At 31.3% G+C, this 21,973-nt stretch overlaps 1 protein-coding gene across 10 annotated transcripts in view; it reads left to right on the top strand.

Moving 5' to 3' along the window:
• Positions 1-21,973, top strand: part of LOC139516450 (synaptosomal-associated protein 25-like) — a 39,817-nt gene that overhangs the window by 11,184 nt on the left and 6,660 nt on the right. For 2 of the 10 annotated variants that reach the window (XM_071306581.1, XM_071306580.1), the window contains exons 3-6: positions 12,594-12,635; positions 18,791-18,839; positions 20,271-20,388; positions 21,301-21,438. In XM_071306581.1, coding sequence (XP_071162682.1) covers positions 12,594-12,635; positions 18,791-18,839; positions 20,271-20,388; positions 21,301-21,438 — 347 coding nt within the window. Of the gene's footprint in view, positions 1-6,606; positions 7,514-12,593; positions 12,636-15,007; positions 15,057-15,731; positions 15,781-18,790; positions 18,840-20,270; positions 20,389-21,300; positions 21,439-21,973 lie in introns of those variants that run through there. The other 8 variants (XM_071306585.1, XM_071306584.1, XM_071306576.1 and 5 more) reach the window with 7 other exon arrangements.

Genomic DNA, 21,973 nt, shown 5'->3' with positions numbered 1-21,973 from the left:
CCTCTGTTCGTCTGTCTGTCTGTCTGTTCGTCCATCTGTCCCGCTTCAGGTTAAAGTTTTTGGTCAAGGTAGTTTTTGATGAAGTTGAAGTCCAATCAACTTGAAACTTAGTACACATGTTCTCTATGATATAATCTTTCTAATTTTAATGCCTAATTATATTTTTTATCCAATTTGATGGTCCATTGAACATGGAAAATAATAGTGCGAGTGGGGCATCCATGTACTTTGGACACATTCTTGTTTCTAAAAATTTCAATTGCTAAATAAATGCTACTCTTATCCTTTCTCAATGTTCAATTCGTAATAGATACGATTAAAAAATCAAAATCTATCTAATGTGGCTAAATATGTGAAGTTACACAATTGACTTAAATCATTTGAGTAAAGAAACTAATAAATATAATCAATGATAGTTTTGGATTAAGTTATAATGAGTGAATAGTTTTGATTTTCTCTTGACTGAACCTTTATTTCCAAAATGTGATATTGTATACTACTCCAGTGAATTATTTAAGAATTGAATGCTTCTTTTTGTAACTTCATTTGGGTGTAAAAGCGTTGACCGAAGTACATTTTATATGAAACGCAAAAGCGCTTCATTCTAAAAATGTGCGCACAGTCAACACTTTTACAACCCTATGAAGTTAGAAAAAGAAGCATTCAATACTTATAATTACATTTTTTGGCTATGATCATGAAAACACAAATTTTATATTTTTATTATTTTAATTCACCTGTGCACTTTATTGTGGGACCACGTGTTATCATGAATGATAAGTTTTATTGAGTGATGCAATTGTTTAAGGAATAACATGTGATGTGCAGTTAGCCAATCAGAATAAAGTATTATGATGAAACATACATCTAATGTAATTATTTAAAAATATTTTACCAATTATTATGGCAATAGACATTAAAATGATGCTATTATTTATAAGTTATATTTTAAGATATCTCCCATTATAGCACATAGTTTTACATGGGAACATATGATTGATGATTTAATTGAAGAAAAGCATTTCTATGTATCCACACTTCAGGTTTGATAAATGATAACATATTCTTTGAATTCTTAGTTTCTTATAATATAATGGTATATTTCCTAGAATTTAAGTGTCTTCCCAAGTATACATTTATTTAAGAAGAAAGGAGTGTGAAATTTTCTTTCATCTCTTAACTGCAGTTTAATGTCTCATATTGACAGTTATTTATGTAATGATTTATAATATAGTCTGAGTTAGGGAATATTCATATAACAACAATCCCCGGAGAAGAAAATATTCATAAAACTTTTTTCCCTGGAGAAATATTAGTCAGGAATGGATAAAATATTTGCATTCTTTGTGTTTATAATATTCACTTGTATGATTGAAATTATACAAGTGTATTGTATTTATTATCTATTTTCTTGCCTCATTGAATAAGGAAGAGGATTATGTTGTATATATTTTGCTTCATACCTTTGAATAAGTATCCCAATTGACCTTTGAATTATAAATGCAGTGGTCAATGATCCTGTCACAATGTTTGACATAAGAGACAGTTATTAACAATTGCAACTGTAAGCTTTAAAACTGAGCAAAATTTACTTAAAAATATTTCTTCATACACAAAACATCATGATAACCCAGAATGGGCATAAGTATAAAGGATGTCACTGCAACTTTTAGTTATCCATAATTCAAGAAATATCCCAGTGACTTGAAATAAATCATGGTACAAGTGACTACATTCATAAACATGACGTCTCAGTGACTTGAATTTTTTTTTCAGTACACACTTAAGCATGATGTTTCAGTGACTTGAAGTAAATTAATGGTACACTTTTAATTAACCCTAACCATGCTGAATTGTTTTCAGAAATGTCTAGTTTTTATTTATTTGCAAAAATATGCAAATGAACTATACCTTGCTGCTGATGCAGATAGATTTCATTAAATCTAAAATAAGGGATCATGGGGCAGATTGGTTCATGGAAGCAGCATAGTGTTCTTTGGGCGAGAAATGGCCCAAAACATGGTTTTCAGGTGATTAAAAGCGTCAATTTTGACTATTTTTCTTCCCTGTTCTTGACCTGGACTGAGGGATGCTGATAGATGTATCATAGTCTGCATGTATAGTGCAACCCAGTGAACACATAAACAACAACAGTTATTAGGTCAGAGTGAAACTGATCTTGGTACAGCAGTGTACAGAAGGTAATTATGACCAATTATTTGAAATTCTTGCTTTTTTTTTTTTATTTTTAAACTTCAACTGGACCTGCGAGTAGTTGTTTTCAAGGCATATTTCAATAATAAACAAGATCAGTAGTTATATGCCCGCCGGTTATCACTAATTTTTTTTAAGTTTAAGGCCTCTGAACTTCATGTGTCAGACATCAAAGGGAAGCCCACCCCTCCAAAAAACAGTTTTATTCGATTTCAATTTTTTGAAGTCCGTATTTGAACTCAAAATGAACATTAAAACAGAGAAAGTAAGATTGAGATAACAAGGATACACTACAAAATAAATGTCATAAAGTTGACCTCCAAAAGTATGGAAAGCCATTGGAGCCAAATAACAGTATTCTGGGTACCCAAGGTAAGGGCTAAGCATGGTATCTCAGTTACTAGAAATAAACCAAGGTACACTTAATGATTCTGTCTCAGTGACTTGAAATAAACCATGAAACACATTTAGGCATGCATTTCTCAGCGACTTGAAATCAACTGTGGAACACATTTAAGCATGATATCTCAGCGCCTTGAAATCAACCATGGAACACATTTAAACATGATGTCTCAGCGACTTGAAATCAACTGTGGAACACATTTAAACATGATGTCTCAGCGACTTGAAATCAACTGTGGAACACATTTAAACATGATGTCTCAGCGACTTGAAATCAACTGTGGAACACATTTAAACATGATGTCTCAGCGACTTGAAATCAACTGTGGAACACATTTAAACATGATGTCTCAGCGACTTGAAATCAACTGTGGAACACATTTAAACATGATGTCTCAGCGACTTGAAATCAACAGTGGAACACATTTAAACATGATGTCTCAGCGACTTGAAATCAACCATGGAACACATTTACATGATTTAAGCATGATGTCTCAGAGATTGAAATCAACAGTGGAACACATTTAAGCATGATGTCTCAGCAATTGATATCAACTGTGGAACACATTTAAACATGATGTCTCAGCGACTTGAAATCAACTGTGGAACACATTTAAACATGATGTCTCAGCGACTTGAAATCAACTGTGGGACACATTTAAGCATGATATTTCAGCAACTTGAAATCAACGATGGAACACATTAACATGATTTAAGCATGATGTCTCAGCGATTGAAATCAACAGTGAAACACATTTAAGCATGATGTCTCAGAGATTGAAATCAACTGTGGAACACATTTAAACATGATGTCTCAGAGATTGAAATCAACTGTGGAACACATTTAAGCATGATATTTCAGCAACTTGAAATCAACCATGGAACACATTTATGCATGATATCTAAGTGACTTGAAATCAATCATGGAACATATTTTAACATGATGTCTCAGCAACTTAAAAAAAACTGATGATACAAATTTGTTCATGTTTTTTTTTAAAAACGAAACTGAAAAGTCCTTGACCTCCGATCTTTTATATTGATGCTTCTTACAGGACCTATAGATGACTTCCTAAATGTAGGCCTTTCACTTGAAAATTCAAATGGTCATGAACCTTCCATTCTTCAAAGCTAATTGGAACCCCTTGAACTCTAAGATGAATGGTTAACCTAAATTTAGGCAGTGCTATAAATTTTTGATTAATGGTTGTATCAAATATTACTTGCATATTTAGGATATTCAGACAAGTTAAATCTATTGACAACTTGTGTTTCTCTAAATCAATATAATTGCCTGCTAATGGTTAAAGTGCTCTAAGTATTCACAAATATATAGTTATTGGGGCTAATTATAGACAATCTGTTTCAAAAATAAGATATTGACGTGGCTGATTTCCGTTTGAAATGACGTAAATATAGTAATTAATGTGCCGATCTAACCAACCATCTGTTGATGTATTATTAATAGACAAGAAAAATTGCATGTCTTACCAAGACTAATTATCTACAAAAAGTATCAATTATGTAAAGCCAAGTGTCACTCATTTGTAGACAATTATTGATCTTAGCTTCAAAAAATGTTTATGAATGTAGTTTGTTTTAGAGAATTTGTATTACCCTGTCAGGGGCTGCTTTATCAAGTTGGATGAATTGAGTCATGCCCCTTATTAAATATATTTTTTATAATTGTATAAATAAACCAATTGTTCAGACGTTTCGGCCATTGGCCTTCTTCAGTTATTTATTATTCCTCTAAACTACATGGCTGACATTTCTTTTTTCAAACATTGAAAAGATGTTATAGATAAATGTCCTTGGAAACATCATGACGTCATAATACTCTAACGTCATAATAACATGACGTCACAATACTTTTGTATGAATGAAAGTTAAATTATATAAGTTTTGATCAATTAAAGTCATTCCTTTTTAACGTTAATTCCAAATGGTCTAATTGTATTTAATTTTTGCATCCATTGTGCCTCAATATATCTCCTGTAATTTGCGGATTTATCGTAAATCTGTTGCAGAACCTGAACTGTGATGTCCTCTTTACAATGATCCTCTTGGTTAAAATGTTCTGCCACAGCTGTATCTCTATCATGTCTGATATCTGCTAGATGCTCTTTTATTCTTTCGTTGAGTGATCTTTCTGTTTCTCCAACATAGACATAGTGGTTACATTTTTCACAGTGAAGTCCATAAATAAGGTTCACCAGTTGACATCCATGAATGTTCTTTTTGAGGTTGAATGTTTTATCTCCGAGTATAATTTTTTCTTCATGTCTTTCAATATCGCAAACTTCACATTCTTCTTTACATGTTTTGTTGCTGTTGTAGTTAGTACATTTTTTGGTGATCTTATTTAGTTTTCCATGTACAATTATGTCTGCTAAGTTTCTATCTCTTCGATAAGCTACTAGTGGTGGTTCTATTAAATAGTCAATCAGTTCCACCGTTCTAGAGACATTGTGTCTAGTGCATATAGGTTAACCAGTATATAGGTAAAGTACAGGCCTATAAACCAATGTCTGAAAAAACACTTTTCAACCTTAGCTATAGCCAGCAGGGGCGGATCCAGCCATTTTAAAAAGGGGGGGGGGGGGGTTCCCAACCCAGAGTAAAGGGGGGGTTCCAACTATATGCTCCCATTCAAATGCATTGATCGGCCAAAAAAAAGGGGGGGGTTCCAAACCCCGGAACCCCCCCTCTGGATCCGCGCCTGGCCAGTCTATCAATGAATGACAGGCCTATGCCCAGATCAGTAAAATAAAACTTTTGAAGTTAAGGAAGCCTAGTTTAAAATCATATCCAATAAATGCCTTTTGAGCCTCAGCCACACAGGCACTTGTCTCAGAAAAAAATCCTATACACCTTAAAGTGTTATATTAAGGTATATAGGAATTTTTTTTCTGAGACAAGTGCCTGTGCTCAGCCAGTCTATAGTTTAACAGGCCATATTTCCCAGAACAGTAAAAATAAAACCTTTTGAACCTTAGCCATTCTTAAGTTCAACAACAGGCCTTATAACCCTCATCTGAACAAACACTTATGAGCCTTAGCCTGTCTATAGCTTTACAACATGCACAATGTCTCAGATCTCTTAAAAAACATTTTGAAGATTTCATAGCTAGTCTATAGTTTAGGCCAACTAGCCCAGATTTATAAAAATAAGGTTTGAGACTAATATCGCAGATTTGTAAAAAAAAAATACTTCATCCAAAGAAAGTCTATAGTTAAACACAAGGCTCAAAAGCCCATATCTTTAAAAATGAGCCTCACACAAGTCTGTATAGCCAATTGTTTAGGTTTAAAAAAAATATGATATAAAAATAAGGAGATGAGGTATTATTGCCAATGAGACAACAACTATTCATCAAAGTTCAAATGAGGTGCCTTCAACAATGAGAAAAACCAATACCATATGGTCGGCTATAAAAGGCCCTGACATGAAAAATATGAATTTCTTCAATTGAGAAAACTAACAGCCTTTTTTATAAGCATGGTCAAAAGCAAAGCAGCCATAAATTTTTAGCAACACATTTATAAAAATTCTGTCATAAAATGTTATCAGTTGGTAACATGCATGGCAAAAATATTGCCCTGGGAAGAACACTGGAAGAACACTGGACTAAGATACTAATTTATTGACCTTTGCTTGACATCTTAAATAGCATCTCCTGTTATTATATAGGAAATTCTAAAACATTTTTTGATTAATAGTACGTTTATAGAAGAAGAAAAAATTATTAAGCTCGCATTGGCAAATTAATTTTTGAAGTCTGAATAAAATTGTTTGTTAAACAGAAATTGCATTGTTTTCCTTGTCAGTAGCAATTAAGAAAGTGCGTCTGAATGTTAATATGATATTACTCTCTCACTCTGTATTTTCCAGTTACGATATAAAAAATTGACAGTTTTGTCTGACGTCAAATATGTTCTGAATGAATTTTACGCAGTGAAGTTTTACAATGATTTACTGTTTTTGACAGCATTTCCTTTCGGTTTTGTGATATGTGACGAACATATTTAGTTGTAATCAGTTTTACATAGGTTTTTACTGTTGGAAACATTAAGTCTTCGTGGCATACAGTTTTAATTGAATATAAGTTTGGATTCCGTTGACAATAGATGCTCACAGCTACATGACGGTTTTCCTTGTCTGATTCCAATCAATCAATACACGTCTCAGGGAGAAGCAGCTTTAAATATTATCAAAAACAAAATTCTGTCAAAATCAATATGGAGATCAATGGCATATCGGAATAGTTATATAATAGTCAATTCTTCAGTGTAGATGTGTATAATAGTTAGTATCGGCTCTAGTGGATCACGTATATGATGGCAATACCTAATGTATCAAACCTGTAGAGAGTCTATGTTTAGTGTTCAGACTCATGTTTGATAATAGAGAAGACGCACTTTCACGTTGAAAGGAGTGGTTAAAGTGTTACTAATATGTGATGGTTAAAATATGACATGTTTTTGGCGTTTAAAAGATGATGTGATTATGAATCTTTTTATTCTGTTGATATTTATCAATTTGACTTGACAGAAAATTCCTAAAAGAAGAAGCTAGGATAAGATAGGTTTTTAATTTAGACATTTGAGGGATTTAATTTTATTGGATTCATAGGATCTTGTGTCTTGATTACTGAAGAGTATCATCTTTATTATAGGATATTTGACTATGAATTTATAGTTTCTGCGTTAAAAAATTCAGGAAAAATTTATTTGTATTTTTTTAATGACTGGATTATTTAATAAAGTTATATTTTGAGAAAAAAAAGTTATGAATAATGTCAATCACTCGGATGCTACGGAAGTTCCAGATGTGGCGACAGAAGGAGAAAACGGAGTGATTACTCAGGAAGTCCTTGATAATGCTGCATTCCAAGTAAATATTTTGTTTTAATATAACTTTTTCAAAGATAAAGTTTAAATTTTGCACTCACCTGAAGGGCTACAAAAGTTTAAATTTAACACTGAAGGGCTACAATCAGTGAAAATTGTTTCCTTTCTGCATTCCTGTGACATTTTTTTTTTATTGCAATATGAAAATAAAAGTGGTATGGAGATAACCAATTGATTCTTCTTTTTAAGGGGGGGAGGGGGGGACCAGGAGGATTTTGCAAATCAATATCTGGTCCTGGAAAGAGCTGAAAATATATAACCGTAGTCCTGGCATAAGGCAGGATTAAGATTAATATTATTCAACACAAAATGCTGGAAACTGATGTATCTGTCAATTGAAATTAAATTTTCCTTTAGCAAAGCCAGGAGAAAAAAGTAATGTGCAAAAGTGAAACAAATTTTCCTGCTGCAAAGGCACGGAAATAAACATGCTTAGCAACAGGTGAAAATCAAACTCAATCCAATAAAGTTTTTAATTTGAATGTTATGAGTGCAGAAATTGTTTTCTTGTAATACCCCTACCCACCTCCTCATTTCAAAGCAGGCCATACCCTTTCAACATTAAATTAGTACTTCTGAACTAAGTTATCCCTCTCATCAATTGTCCCAAATGGGCATAAAATATTGGCTGTTGGACAATGCAATATACCATGTCACCAAAAGACACCTTCTAAATTCAATACTACATGTATATCTGAAATACAAGCAAGTACAACTGTACCCATAATGATATCCGTTAAGTAGGGAAGCTTGGCATTTGACAAATAAATAGGACAAGATAACCAATAAATGTACCATCTGAACTAGTTTATTTAATAAACCCTAGTGAGAAAACCTTTCATTAGAAGTAATGATCTACATGTAATTATTGAACATTTACATTGATATCTCTTAGATGATCCAATAAAATTGTCCTTAGAGATACTTGTAATGAAGTTGATTATACATTAGACTTGCAAAGTCTGAACATTTACTTAATAAGGAATAGCATGAGCTGTCCTGTTATCAGGTTTATGACAATATTTGAATTACCATGTACTAGGTAACTCGGCTTTACTTCCGTCTTTCAGATTCTTAAATTTTTAGTTATGACAACGCTGGGAATTTTTCAGAAAATTCGTCTTTACTTCCACCTTTTAGAGGCTGAAACTTCTAATTATGATAAAAAAAGACTTTTAGATCACCCTAGAATTAAGTCTTCTCCTCCATAAGATTTTTTTTAAGTTTCTGATACATTTGTATTATCAACTTTATTGAAATTCACTTTTAGTTTGAGTTTCGCCTTTCAGAACCTTTATTGGTTTGGTAACATTGGGATCATCCTGAAATTCAGCTTTAATTCTTCCCTCTGAGAACTTTTCTTAATATATTTTTTTTTGGGGGGGGGGGGGTGATATTGGAATCACTTTGAAGTAAGTTGAACTTGATTTCCACGATTTAGAACTTTTCTATATATGATGACGTTTGGGTGATCAACATCCAGAAATTCAACTTTGCATTGGCCTTGTGGAACCTTATTTTTTTGGTAACATTGGGATGATCCCCGTTTAATTCACATTTACTTCATCCCTCTTTTCAGACTTTTATATTTAGGATAACATTGAGAATAAAATTTCTTCAAATCCAGCTTCACTTCCACTTTTCTAGACCATCTTTTTTAGAACAATTCTTTTATGTCGAAATCAAGATATCTTCAAATTCAGCTTTAATTACTGCTTTTAGAAAATCTCTTTTTATGCTAACATTGCCATGATTAAGAACTTCAATACTTCAGCTTTATTTCCTGCTTTTAAATATCTTTTTTACGTTCTTTTTTATTTCGAGGTCACCCTAAATCTCGGTCATACTTTCATCTATCTGAACCATGCATTAGACATCTTTATATATATCTTCATCCTGACATTGGAACACTCAAGTGAAGAATCAATTAATTATATATTAAAAGTCGTCTGCTTCTAGAATAAAGATCTTATGACATGCAAAGCATTAGCTAAAGATTTCTATTCTAAGCTGTTTATCTGTTTTATGATCATTTATGATTATGTGAGTTATTGCTATGAAGAGTAATACTCGTCACTAAAAAATCTTACAGAGTAATGATAAGTGCATAAGTTCTAACCAAATTAATCATTAAAATTTTTCTTTAAATTTTGTTATAATTAGGAAGACCTCAGACTTTAGAAGAAAAAAGGGATATCAGGTATCCATCCAGGACACAAAATCCTTTACTTGCACAAAAAAAAACAAACACAAAAAGCAAAGGAACACCACTTTTATTGATATTCTTCATACCATCTTAAACTTTGTCAAGTTCTATTTTCTAACATATATAAGGCCACTATTAACAAATCTTTTAATTGGCATTGTCTTCTTCTGATTTCTAGGGTTGGGTATGCTTATGGCCAATAACATAAGTTACATATTTTAGACAAGACAATGACTTTAGAGCATGAAAAAACTTTGTAAAATAAATGCCATACAAACTTTGTAGTGGTTTAGGCAAACCAAAAGTTATATTTATATCAAGAAAATCGGACATAAAACCATTTATTTGGGAAAGAGACTTTTGCAAATATCATGAAGAGGTTGGTTATAAAGTATACAGCAAATTTATTTAAAGTAATGGTGGCTAATAAGTTCATTGAACATGTTAAAAGGGTTTTTTAACAGCTAGGAAGACAAAACTGGATCCATTATTATTTGTAGGGTACCAATTTTAATTGATTTCATGGGTAATTGAAAACCACAAAGTTTAATGTTCAAAGAAACGAATATAAAAAAGAAGATGTGGTATGATTGCCAATGAGACAACTGTCCACAAGAGACCAAAATGACACAGACATTAACAACTATAGGTCACCGTATAGCCTTCAACAATGAGCAAAGCCCATACAGCATAGTCAGCTATAAAAGGCCCCAATAAGACAATGTAAAACAATTCAAACGAGAAAACTGACGGCCTTATTTATATAAAAAAATTAACGAAAAACAAATATATAACACATAAACAAACAGATTTGCTGTATGTTTGAATGCAGACTTCAGCAAAAGTACAAAATTACCATTGTTTCACAATTCACGAAAATTGATACCCATGAAAAATAAATGAATCAACAGTTAAATTAAATTAAATGTCACAAATTTTGCACAATGTAAGATGACTGTGCATTAAATAAAAACAACCACAATTTTCAAATAGTGAAATACGAGCATGTTAATAAAAACAATTATCAAAGATGTCAACAATAACAACTACAGTTTATATAAATGTTAAACACAAAGTTCAAAGTTACCAATATTCAAATTCACAAAAGTCTTCCATGACAAAGCTTTTGCTTCAGGGATTCCACTCGCATCAGTAGAATTATATATCAATTATTTATATTTAACTTTTTTAGCGCTTAATTTGCTGAGGAGATATAATACACATTATAATAGAAATTTGATTTAGCGGTCTTTAGGGGAATATGTCCTGGTAGCGATATGGTGATTGATCACAATAGCTATGCTTATAACAAATAGTACGATTATTTAAATTATACCGAGTTCAAACATTTCTGCCGAATGAACATGGTGTATTCATAAATAATTAGTGATGGTGCTTTGCCAATAAATGTTTTATTGCTCTTGAATGTAAATAAAAAAAGAATTGTTTCCATGGATATCTATAAACATTGACAAAAGAAAAAGTTTGTCTAAGCATGTTAGAATGAATTGTCAGTAGACAATTAGTACTCAAGTACTCAGGAGTATGTTTTTTGGCTAAAATTATTGAATTCTAGATGAAAATAATTGATAGACTCTCCAGATAACAAACTCATTGTTATGTTGTGTAATACCTTGAAAAGCACCAATTTCCATATTGATAAATGCACGGCTGTTTTTTTCTTTATATTCAAAACTATATACCGTAATTGAAATGGCCTTGTCTTTTTATGGAAATGGAAATAAGCTATAGGCCCTTACCAAATGAGTCATCTGCAGCATAGAATGTTTATATTTTATCAAATTTTTATTAAACCAGTCATATTTAAACTTTGTCAAGAGATGTTTTGTAAGACATATAGAACTGCAATTTAAACAAGTTTGATTACAATAAATATGTCTTGGATTAACAAAAGTTCCACTTTAGCAATTCCAGTATTAATGCTTAGTATATACATCTATTGGTACAAGTAAATATTACCAATTCCAATAAAATTAATTGATATATGCAGCTATAGTTATAATGAAAAATTAATTGGGTGTTTTCAATATAAAAACATATGTATATTTTGATTTTGAAGAAAACAATTCTCTTGAAATTAACTAATCCTACATGATAAAGTCATTTAATCAAGTAATCATCCGTAAACGTAACATATAATCAATATGGAACTTAGATTCATACTTGAACTCCGGCATTAGTAATGCAAGGAAATATATGACCTCATGCTCATCTTTCTATGAAATGATTAAAAGATACTGAAACCAGATCATGCTGTCCTCTAATGGTTACATTCTGTCATTTGGGCTTCTGTTTTCTTGAATAATCACGTCCAAAGTTCTGCAGAATAACAAATCTACCAATCTGGTAACTTTTGCCAGTTGAAAATATCATGGTGGTGAAGTAAGCAGTCTGAAATAGCTCTGAGGGTCTTTTTTTGATGACTTGCTTTGGCTATGAACTTAGAAACCGCTGTCAGAGCAGTCAAAGAGTAAGATGAAAGTAGCACTCAGACAGTCCAAATGTATAAATGAAATTGTGTTTTTGAAGCAGACTGCTGAAAAGGTCTAGCTGGTGTAATTTTGAAATGCATGTTGGTTAAAAATGAATTATGAGTTGAATTTTACTTATGCATGCATAATGCTTAGGATTGTTTTGTGAAATTGAACATTTTTTGTGTGTCTTTTTTTATATAATCTTCCCTTGATTTAGGCTTCCTTAATTGAGGAAGCTTAGGAACAGGAATGAAAAGCTGTTCTCCTTGTTTCTACGCTTAATATGACTGAATATGTGTTATTTTATTGTCTTTTAAAAAAAGTTTTCAATTGAGAAAATAAATGTTATATGTATTTTTCAGTCATTGGATAGTACCCGTCGTATGCTGCAGATGTGTGAAGAGGTATGTAAGAAATATTTTGGATTTGTACATATAAGCAACAAAATATTTCAAATCTTAAGTAAGCTATAACTGTTAATGATAAAGTTTAAACATTACTAATTTGAAAATTAACATGTCAGTTTGCACCATTAGCCACTAGTCCAATTCCACAAGCTAGTTAAAAATTTATGCGGATTAGTAAGAATTTACAAAAAAAAATTTCTGACACATAAGAAAATTGTTGGAATATTGGTCTTTGGACTAGTAGTTGGAAAATATTTTGGTGCAGACTGTCATGTTACTTTCTGTTACAAAATCTTGTTATTATAATATGCAGATATATATATAAAAAAAACCCCGATTATTAGAATTACCAAAAAGCTGCAGAATGCCGCCAACATCAAGCTTGTTCAAAAAGGAAAACATAGACGAACCAGTAAAGGAGAACAAATACTTAGGTAGATAACCTAACTTGGTACTGGCACAAAATTATATTTTTAAAAGGATTACAAACAACACCAGACATAGTAAAAACAACTTTAGGGCATAAGACACAGAAGAGATCTTGCTTTGATCCACCATCAAATAGCCAAAGACAAAAAATGGTTTCAACCTTCTTATTTTTAAGCTTAAAGTAGTAAACCTACAATTTATAATGCATGAAATCACATTTCCCTCTGTGCTAAATAAGTTCCCAGTACATTTGTATATTCTTAATGCAACAGCATTGTAGTGCAGACTTTACCTGATACATCACAACCTTTAACAAATCACTGTCATTTATTAGATCTTATTGATGATAGAAATATAACCAGACTTTATTAGCCTGCAGCTTATTTCACAAGTTTCCATAAACAGCATGTCTAACCCATGTCTGCTTAGCTTTGCATCTGATTAGAAATGTCAGTGTGTTTTCCCTGCAATATTAATCAACATCACAGTAAACAATGCATTAAATGTTGATGCTTTAATAGCTCCCCTGCTACTATATCGTATGCCCTTAAAACATAAGATGAACCAATCGAATAAACCTACAACATCCTACTGATCTTACAAAGGATTACTCAGGTCTTTCACAATGAACGAAAGGAAACTCATGCCATTAGAACTTGTTCCATGAAACATTGCTGCAAATCCCTAAAAAATAAAGCAGAAACATTAAGGAAAAACATTAAAAAGACAACTATTAATGCCTTGCTTACAGGCTTCGACAATGATTACATTGAAATTAAACTGGAAGACAAAGCCAGTTATCTACCTTGAACCAAATAACCTAGGAGAGATAATCAGTTGCTGCTCTTTGCTCTAAGATCAAAGGGGGATAATTTGAATTGTGTCCCCTAGATAATCTTTGTCTAAGGGAGATAACAAATTGGTGTTTCTCATTGATTGATTGATTGTTGCTTGCTTAACGTCTAGTGGCATGTTTCTCATTGAAAATTATCACTAGAGTAAGGAACAGGCGATAACAATACTAGTAAACATTGATGATCAAGCAGGTAAGATTAAAGCATGGCACAACAAAATCAGATTTTTTAAAAGCATTCTGTTTCACTGGTATCCATAGAAAGGTAAATATTTTTCCACTTGTTGTCATGGAAGTATGAAAATTATTTTCACGTCTTATCTTGTGGAATTATATTTACATTTAATACACTGGTCATCTTGAACATTTTTAAGCATTTAGTACTCACACGTTATCTTGACGAATCATGATACACTTTTGACTGATTAATTAGTTGTTGTCTATTTTTTGCCTGCATTATAATACAAGAATGTTGCAGATTTCATAATTTAGTGTATGATTGTATATGTGTATTTAAAGATTTATATGGGCAAGGCTCTGAAAATAAAATTTCTGTTCTGATAATTATTCACATTTTGTTAAATCATAAAATATCTGTATGAAAATTTCAGATATATATAGAAGCTTTTCCAGTCTTGGACACTTGACAAAGCATTCATACTTTTCTTAAAAAATCTTAAATGAAAGGAATAATCAGATACAATTATGTTCAATAAAAGAGGCAATATATTTGAAACAGTCGTTAGAGAGCAAAACCCATGTAAAAACTTTATATACACACATGATATCACAGTTTATAACATTACAGCATAAACCATTCATATGTTCAACAATTTTCTACCAATTAGTCAATTCTAATCAAAAGATATAAACAATTTCAGGCATGAATTTTATTCAACTGGGGAATTCAAGTGCATTTAAGTAAAATTGCCTGAACCAAATTCTTTCACTGAAGCCACATTGATTTCAAAATCATACTTTTAAAAAAAAAATTTAGTAGTTGAATTAAACTGAGAGAAAAAAAATAATTAACTTAGAAATGGTTTATGGTGTAAAATTTGTATGAATAATTACGTGATTACTTTAGAGTAAGGAAGCAGGGATTACGGTATTAGTAAACTTAGATGAACAGGGAGGTAAGAACGAGCATGATGCACAACATGAAAACTTTTTATTTTACACAACCACTATGACTTAACACTTATTATTACATTGTCTTTTATGTTTTATTACTTTATTACAATTAAATGTATTGAGTTAGAATCTAGTAGACATAATCAGTCAGTTGGTCTTCTAGTAATTAAGTCGGAGCCCACCTTGTTCAAAGTTTTACTACAAGATGGTAATATTATTATCCCAGTTTTTTACCCTGGGCTATAATGATGTCATATTGTCTGTCCATCTGTTTGTCGAAAAAAAAAATTCAACACAATTTTCTATTGAACAGATTAACTTCAACTTTGGTCACCGACAGAACCTTGAGTTTGATAACTAGAAATGTGTGAGCAATTTTAGGATCTGTTATTCCTGTGTGCCGAAACTTTGACTTTTCATACACATTTCTCCAGTACTTCGTCACATTTATTCAACATCTTGACAGTGATAAGTTCAACTGTGTGAGTGCTTTTCTGGGTCTGCTAGAAACCTTCTTCCTGTTCCCAATACCGGTACTTTGAATTACAAGTGGGGGTTCGCTTAAGACGACAATATGTGAACTTTTCATTTTATTACAATCTTGTAGTAAATCTAAACCCCATATTTAAGGTTATATTACATGGTAGTAATTTTTTATTACAACCAATCAATATCAGGGTAAGGAGGCAGGGATAACAACATTAGTTATGTTGGATGAACAAGGAGGTAAGAGGCATGATGGGTAATATCTCCTTTTGATGTGGTATTGTAACCCTCATATAAAAGCCAACACAAATGTAGCTAAATGTTGTATCATTTAGTGTGTCCAAAAGCTTTAGATAGTGTCTTTCCTGAAATTCTATTAGCTGTTTTAGGGACGATTTGTATATGAGCGAATATGGCTGTTTATTTGTGCTTTTGGTATTGGTGCGACAGAGCTCAGCCTTTTTTTATTGGAAAGGTTTTTTGTCCTTAGGTTTATACATAAAGATAGAAATTGAATTTTATTGAATTCTGAGTAGAAATAGAGGATTCAGTTGAAGTTTTCTTGTAACACACAAGTAATGAAAAAAAAGTATATTTTTTTTATTTTTTTTTGGGGGGGGAAGTTAAGTATTATGTCTAGTAAAATCAAATGTGGTTTTCCTGCAGTCCAGATATTTTTAATCAACAATATTGTGCTCCTTTTTGGTCAGTCCTCCTCTCAGCCAAGTTTCAAAGGGGAGAACAATTGTATTCTCTGTTTTAAGACTTTAAAAAGAGGCTATTTGATATCTCCCCTGTAATTACTTTGTAAAGAATATACAACTGACTCACTGTTCTCATAATAAAAAGTAGGAGGCTTTTCCAGATTCATTTCTTCTTCCTTGTTTTGCATGAGGTTTTTTTTCAACTGAAAAAGAGGCTAGTGAGCAATATTCTCAACTTTTTATCATAAATTACATATGTTTAAAGAGCAGACCATAATATGCCAAGGAAAAGACAAAACTTTCTTTTAAGATTGTGTTTGAAAATTTTATATTTGATTTAAAAAAATGGCAAATTTAAAGACAAAAAAGAGGCAATATTAAAGGGGCACTAGCTACGATATATATAAAAAAATAAAGTATGATTTTTTTAGATCAATCATTAATCAAATTGGAATAATGAAATAATAATTTGCTTTTAGCAATCAATTTCCTTTAATTTTGTTGAAATAAGCGATTAAACATAATTTTTGACTGATTCACTTGCAAGTGAAAACGTCATCATCATTCTAACCGGTATTCATGTGAACTTCAAGTTAACCCCTAGCTAGAGATTGACAACGCATTCATTGTACGTGTACTGGTTATTTAAAGAAAAAGAATGTCAACAAAGAAAGTGAAACTACGGTAAATCATTTGATTACTAATTCGATGCACATAAAATCATTCTTATATGGTTAAAAACAATGAGAAACATCTATTTTTAATCTATAAAATAAAATCAAACAGACCTATAAAAATGCAATTGCACGTGTTGGTTTAATCTATTCGTATCTTTATTTTTGTTTACATCGCTTATATGGTCATCTGAGGTCAAATCGATAGTTAATTAGATGGCGTCTGGACTAAAATACACACGAAACGAACCTATATATTATCTACCCCATGCTCTGTAAACTGTTTATTTTAGAATTTTGATAGTTTGGATAAATGTTTTACATTGTTATAAACCAAATATGAGAATTTGAGTCAAATTGGTCACAATGAATTTGACAGCTAGTGCCCCTTTAAGGTGTCATTTATTAATCAAAAGGTCTAAAGAACAACAAATTATTTTAGTGTGGCCTCAAGAAACAACTTTCATATTTTATATTACTAGACTTAAGTAGTGGTTGTTTTTGTTGTTGTTATGTTGTTGTAGATTTCACGAAGTAGACTTCTGTGCAGTGTTATCCAAGATTGTTTTTGTTGTAAAGACTAATTTAAAGTAGACTTGAAAAATGCACTTTAAAAAATGAAAAGAAACAAAAATTTTAATCACTTAAGTTGATCTAAAAATAATTATCATTTTGAAAGATGATTTATTATAAATGGTGTTCATAAACCTTAATTATAGGATCAGTAAAACATTTATGGGCTCCTCAAATGATTTTTGTTTAAATTAAGAACTATACAAAAGATATGCACTAGAATTTTGCGTGAGTTACAGTGTTTTTTTAGAAAATAAACTCAAGCCATCAGCCAAAAGAAACAAATAAGATGAAAAGAAATGTCTTCTGTGGAAGACTATATTTTTATCTCTGGATGTTTTTGGTTTTTGTTTTGTTTTTGTTGTTAGGTTGCTGTTATTTTGGTCCATCTGGTGTAATTTTCCTGATTTGAAATTATGTAGAATCAATTTTATAGGATTTCTTTCAAAATGCTTAGTTTGAATTTAAAGGTTTTTACTGTACACTGGCAGCATAGTTTAGTTTTATTGATTCTCAATCCAATTTTACAACCTTCCTTTACTTATATTAAAATGTATTAGGATATAGGGATGGCTTTAGTTACAAACCAATTTAATTTTATGGCAGAAAGATGTACATTGAAAACTTACAGAACAGTTGATGAAACTATTATTGAACAGATTAATTAAAATACATGTATGTGACATTAATTGTATTTCACACATTAAACTTAAAGACTGTAAGGTTTCAATGGGCTTGTGTATATTATTGTCAGCACATTATTTTGTTGAACATAGCCAAAACAATTCTTCTTTTTATTAACTTTTTTTCCAGAAAATCATTTGATTTATACTTTATATTTCACTTTCTATATTTCGAATTTGATTAACTTTGAATTTTTGGAAGTTGCCTACTTGACACTGGCAGGCAAATTCAATTATAATCACTGAAAATTATTTTAAAATGTGCAATGAACAAAAAATATGTTAAAATCCTGTGCAGAACACTTACAAAAAAGAAATATGTTAAAATCCTGTGCAGAACACTTACAAAAAAAAAAATTCCACAGAAATTGAAATCACAGATTTTGTTTCTTTTTTTCTGTTTGAAGCTCAGGATATTTATAAATTTGAAAAAAAGAAAATTCCAAAAGTAATTGATTTATAATTACTGGTCTAATTCTAAGCATTACTTTGCTGAATATTTCACTTTTTCATAAAATTTCAATATGAATGATAATAAATTCTTGAGAAGGATCGTTTTGGCTGTATTTATGTTGTTGCATGCTTATATTTTCTTTTATTTTTACCCTTATTTCAGTCCCAAGATGTAGGAATTAAAACCATTGTTATGTTGGACCAACAAGGGGGTAAGGCCATTTTATTCATGCTGTAATATTAAATGTCATTTAGAAATAGACATATTCAGTTAGAACATGAAAGATTTGTGGTCGAGAATTAATATTTATTGCATAATCATTTTATTTGTATGCCTGCCCTACAAAAGTCAGGTAAAGTGGGGCATTATGTTTTCTGGTCTGTCTGTCTGTCTGTCTGTCTGTTAGTTCATCTATCCATCCATTTGCAATATACTATGATAATATCATTAAGGGAAGACTTATTCTGTGTCAACAAACAAATTTTAAACATGTAGTTTTCTCAAAATCAATTAAAAAAATGTGCAAATTGTCTTTTCTGTACTATACCCAGGCCATTGAACATTTTTAGTCTGGATATCATATTCCACTGAATTTTCTGGAAAATTGGATTGGTTGTATGCATTGTTTGTATCAATATTAAGCAGGTGCAACCTCATTAAGAATTATTAATGCATTCAACATTTTAAAGGCTTTTCTAGTTGGGCATTCATTAATTTTGCGTAAGACTGAACTCTAGAAATATAAAAAATAAAGATGTGGTATGATTGCCAATCAGACAACTCTCCACAAGAGACCAAATGACACAGAAAAAAACAACTATAGGTCACCATACAGCCTTCAACAATGAACAAAACTTACACCCCATAGTCAGCTATAAAAGGCCCTGAAATGGTGGTATCAGTATTCAGCCAGCCCAACCTCATTTGAAATGGCTAATTCATACAACATTGTAAAAGCAATAGCAATTAAATGTATTATTTTGTCAATTGAAAATCAATTAGACATTAAAGAGGCATGTATGAGAAGACTATTATGTAGGTTAGATAATTACAAGTCTAGCAATTTCACAACTTACAACAAGAAAAAAAAATTTAGGGGAAAAAAAATATAATTTAAAAATGATTGATTAATTGATTGTTGCTAGCTAAAGGTTGACTGTATGTCTTATAATTATATACAATTATATTATATATACATTGATAAGCGTTTAAGATTTGAATATGAAAACAAATAAAAAGTATTGATATAAATACTGAAAAGAATATGAAACGTTTTGATATTTCTTACAATAAGTTAAAGGTTAGTTTAATGTGAAAATTACAAATTTTTGATAGAAATAAAAAAAAAAGACATATGTTGTTAAAATTTATGTTTCTATTTATTGTTAACTACAGAGTTCCAATCCTCATTTTTATGACAATATGATAAGCCTTTGGACTGGTTACTGTCTTTCCAAGAGAGATTTGAAACCATGGTTCAGATTATAAAAATGGTTCTGCAGACATTTTAATTTCCAAATTTTACATGAAACATTTCAACTTTAAAATTATTTTTGCGTGCCAGGTTTTATTAAGTCGTTTACAGCATGTCACATGATCATTATGTCGGTCAGTATCATGCCTTATTTTATACTTTCTTTAGAACAACTTGATAGGATTGAAGAAGGTATGGACCAGATTAATCAGGACATGAAAGATGCAGAGAAAAATCTGGAAGGAATGGAAAAATGTTGTGGGTTATGTGTGTTGCCATGGAAACGGTATATCTACAGATATAGTTTATTTTTATTTCAGCTTAATGTTAACTTGGATAAAGAAAAAATATAAAGTGTAATAAACTTTGTAACTTTACTTAATTGACCTTTGATCAAATAATTATTCAACTGGAATACGTTCTCATCTCAAATTAGAAATTCTCCTTTTTGTGTGAAAAATCTACATATTTTGGCCAGATAGTCATAATTCGTGTTAAAAAGTCTCTGAATTGTATAAGTAATTTTTAGCATAGCATATTTCACAGGATGCAAGAATGAACCATTTCACCATTCGGGAAAAAGACCAAGTGATAATTCTTTTATTCCATTTTTCAAAACATATCTAAAATAGCATACCTTTTCATTTCAGATTTTTCGGTGAAGAGTATGCTAATTTAGTTAATTTTTTCAATTACTTGCATTTGTCAGGTCTCTTTTCCAGCTTATTGACCGAGAGAATGTTGAAATCTCATCTAACTAATACATTTCTCATGTATTTATGCTCGCATACAGATTTGGGGTATGCTGAACTTTAAACTAAGAGAGTAAATGAAATTTCTTTTGTCTGTTTGCCTGCATACAGATCTAGTGATTCTAAACTCTCATTCTATGCAAATAATAGTATTTTGCTCATAGTTGAAGGCCAGACATGCATACAGATCTGGCGTATGCTTAACTCTCACTCTATTGGAACACTAGTATTTTGCTCATTGTTGAAGCCTGCATTGAAACCTTAAGTTGCTTACATCTACATAATTTTGATGCTGGTGGATAGTTGTCTCATTGGCAATCATACCACATCTCTTTATTTTTTTCTGCTGGTACTGAATCACAGATAAAAAAAAATTCAATTCTTAAACAACTATAAATTGTTTGTTTCAAACACGGAGGCAGTCATTTATCGTTTTTTCCCAACAGAATGAAGAACTTTGAGAAAGGAGGAGCTTATGATAAAACATGGAAAGCATCTGAAGATGGCAAAGTGAACACAGATGGACCAAGAGTTATGGTTGATGAACGAAATGGGGCTGGACCACAAGGAGGATTTATCACCAAGTAAGATTATCATAAGAAATTGTTATCACTATCAGTAGTTGCACACAATAATTATAAAATTGAGAATTGAAATGGGGAATGTGTCAAAGGGACAACAACCAGACCAAAGAGCAGAAAACAGTCCACTACAGGGTCTTCAGCACAGTGAAAAAATCATACACCTGGAAAGTGGGCTTCAGCTGGCCCCTAAACAAAATGTTTACTAGTTCAATGAAAATGGACGTCACCCCAAACTCCATAACATATAAATGAACTAAGATAAAAATTAAAAAAACACAAGACTAACAAAGGTCAAAAGTCAAAGGCTCCTGACTTGGGACAGGTGCGAAAATGTTACCGGTTCTAGCATGTTTTGTGAGATCTACCTGATATTGGGAATATAGAGGAATCGTTTTGTCCATTTTGAAATTGATTACTAGTAAAGAAAATCTTATCGAATTAGTATGTAGCTCATTTCTATTGTACTATAAAACTAAGTTAACAAAACATGGTATGCAGCTGCATCATGGGCTGATGATATGTCATATACCAAAGT

Source organism: Mytilus edulis, chromosome 3 (genome assembly GCF_963676685.1).
Source record: "Mytilus edulis chromosome 3, xbMytEdul2.2, whole genome shotgun sequence".
NCBI lineage: Eukaryota > Metazoa > Mollusca > Bivalvia > Mytilida > Mytilidae > Mytilus > Mytilus edulis.
This window is presented reverse-complemented; position numbering and strand designations above follow the sequence as displayed.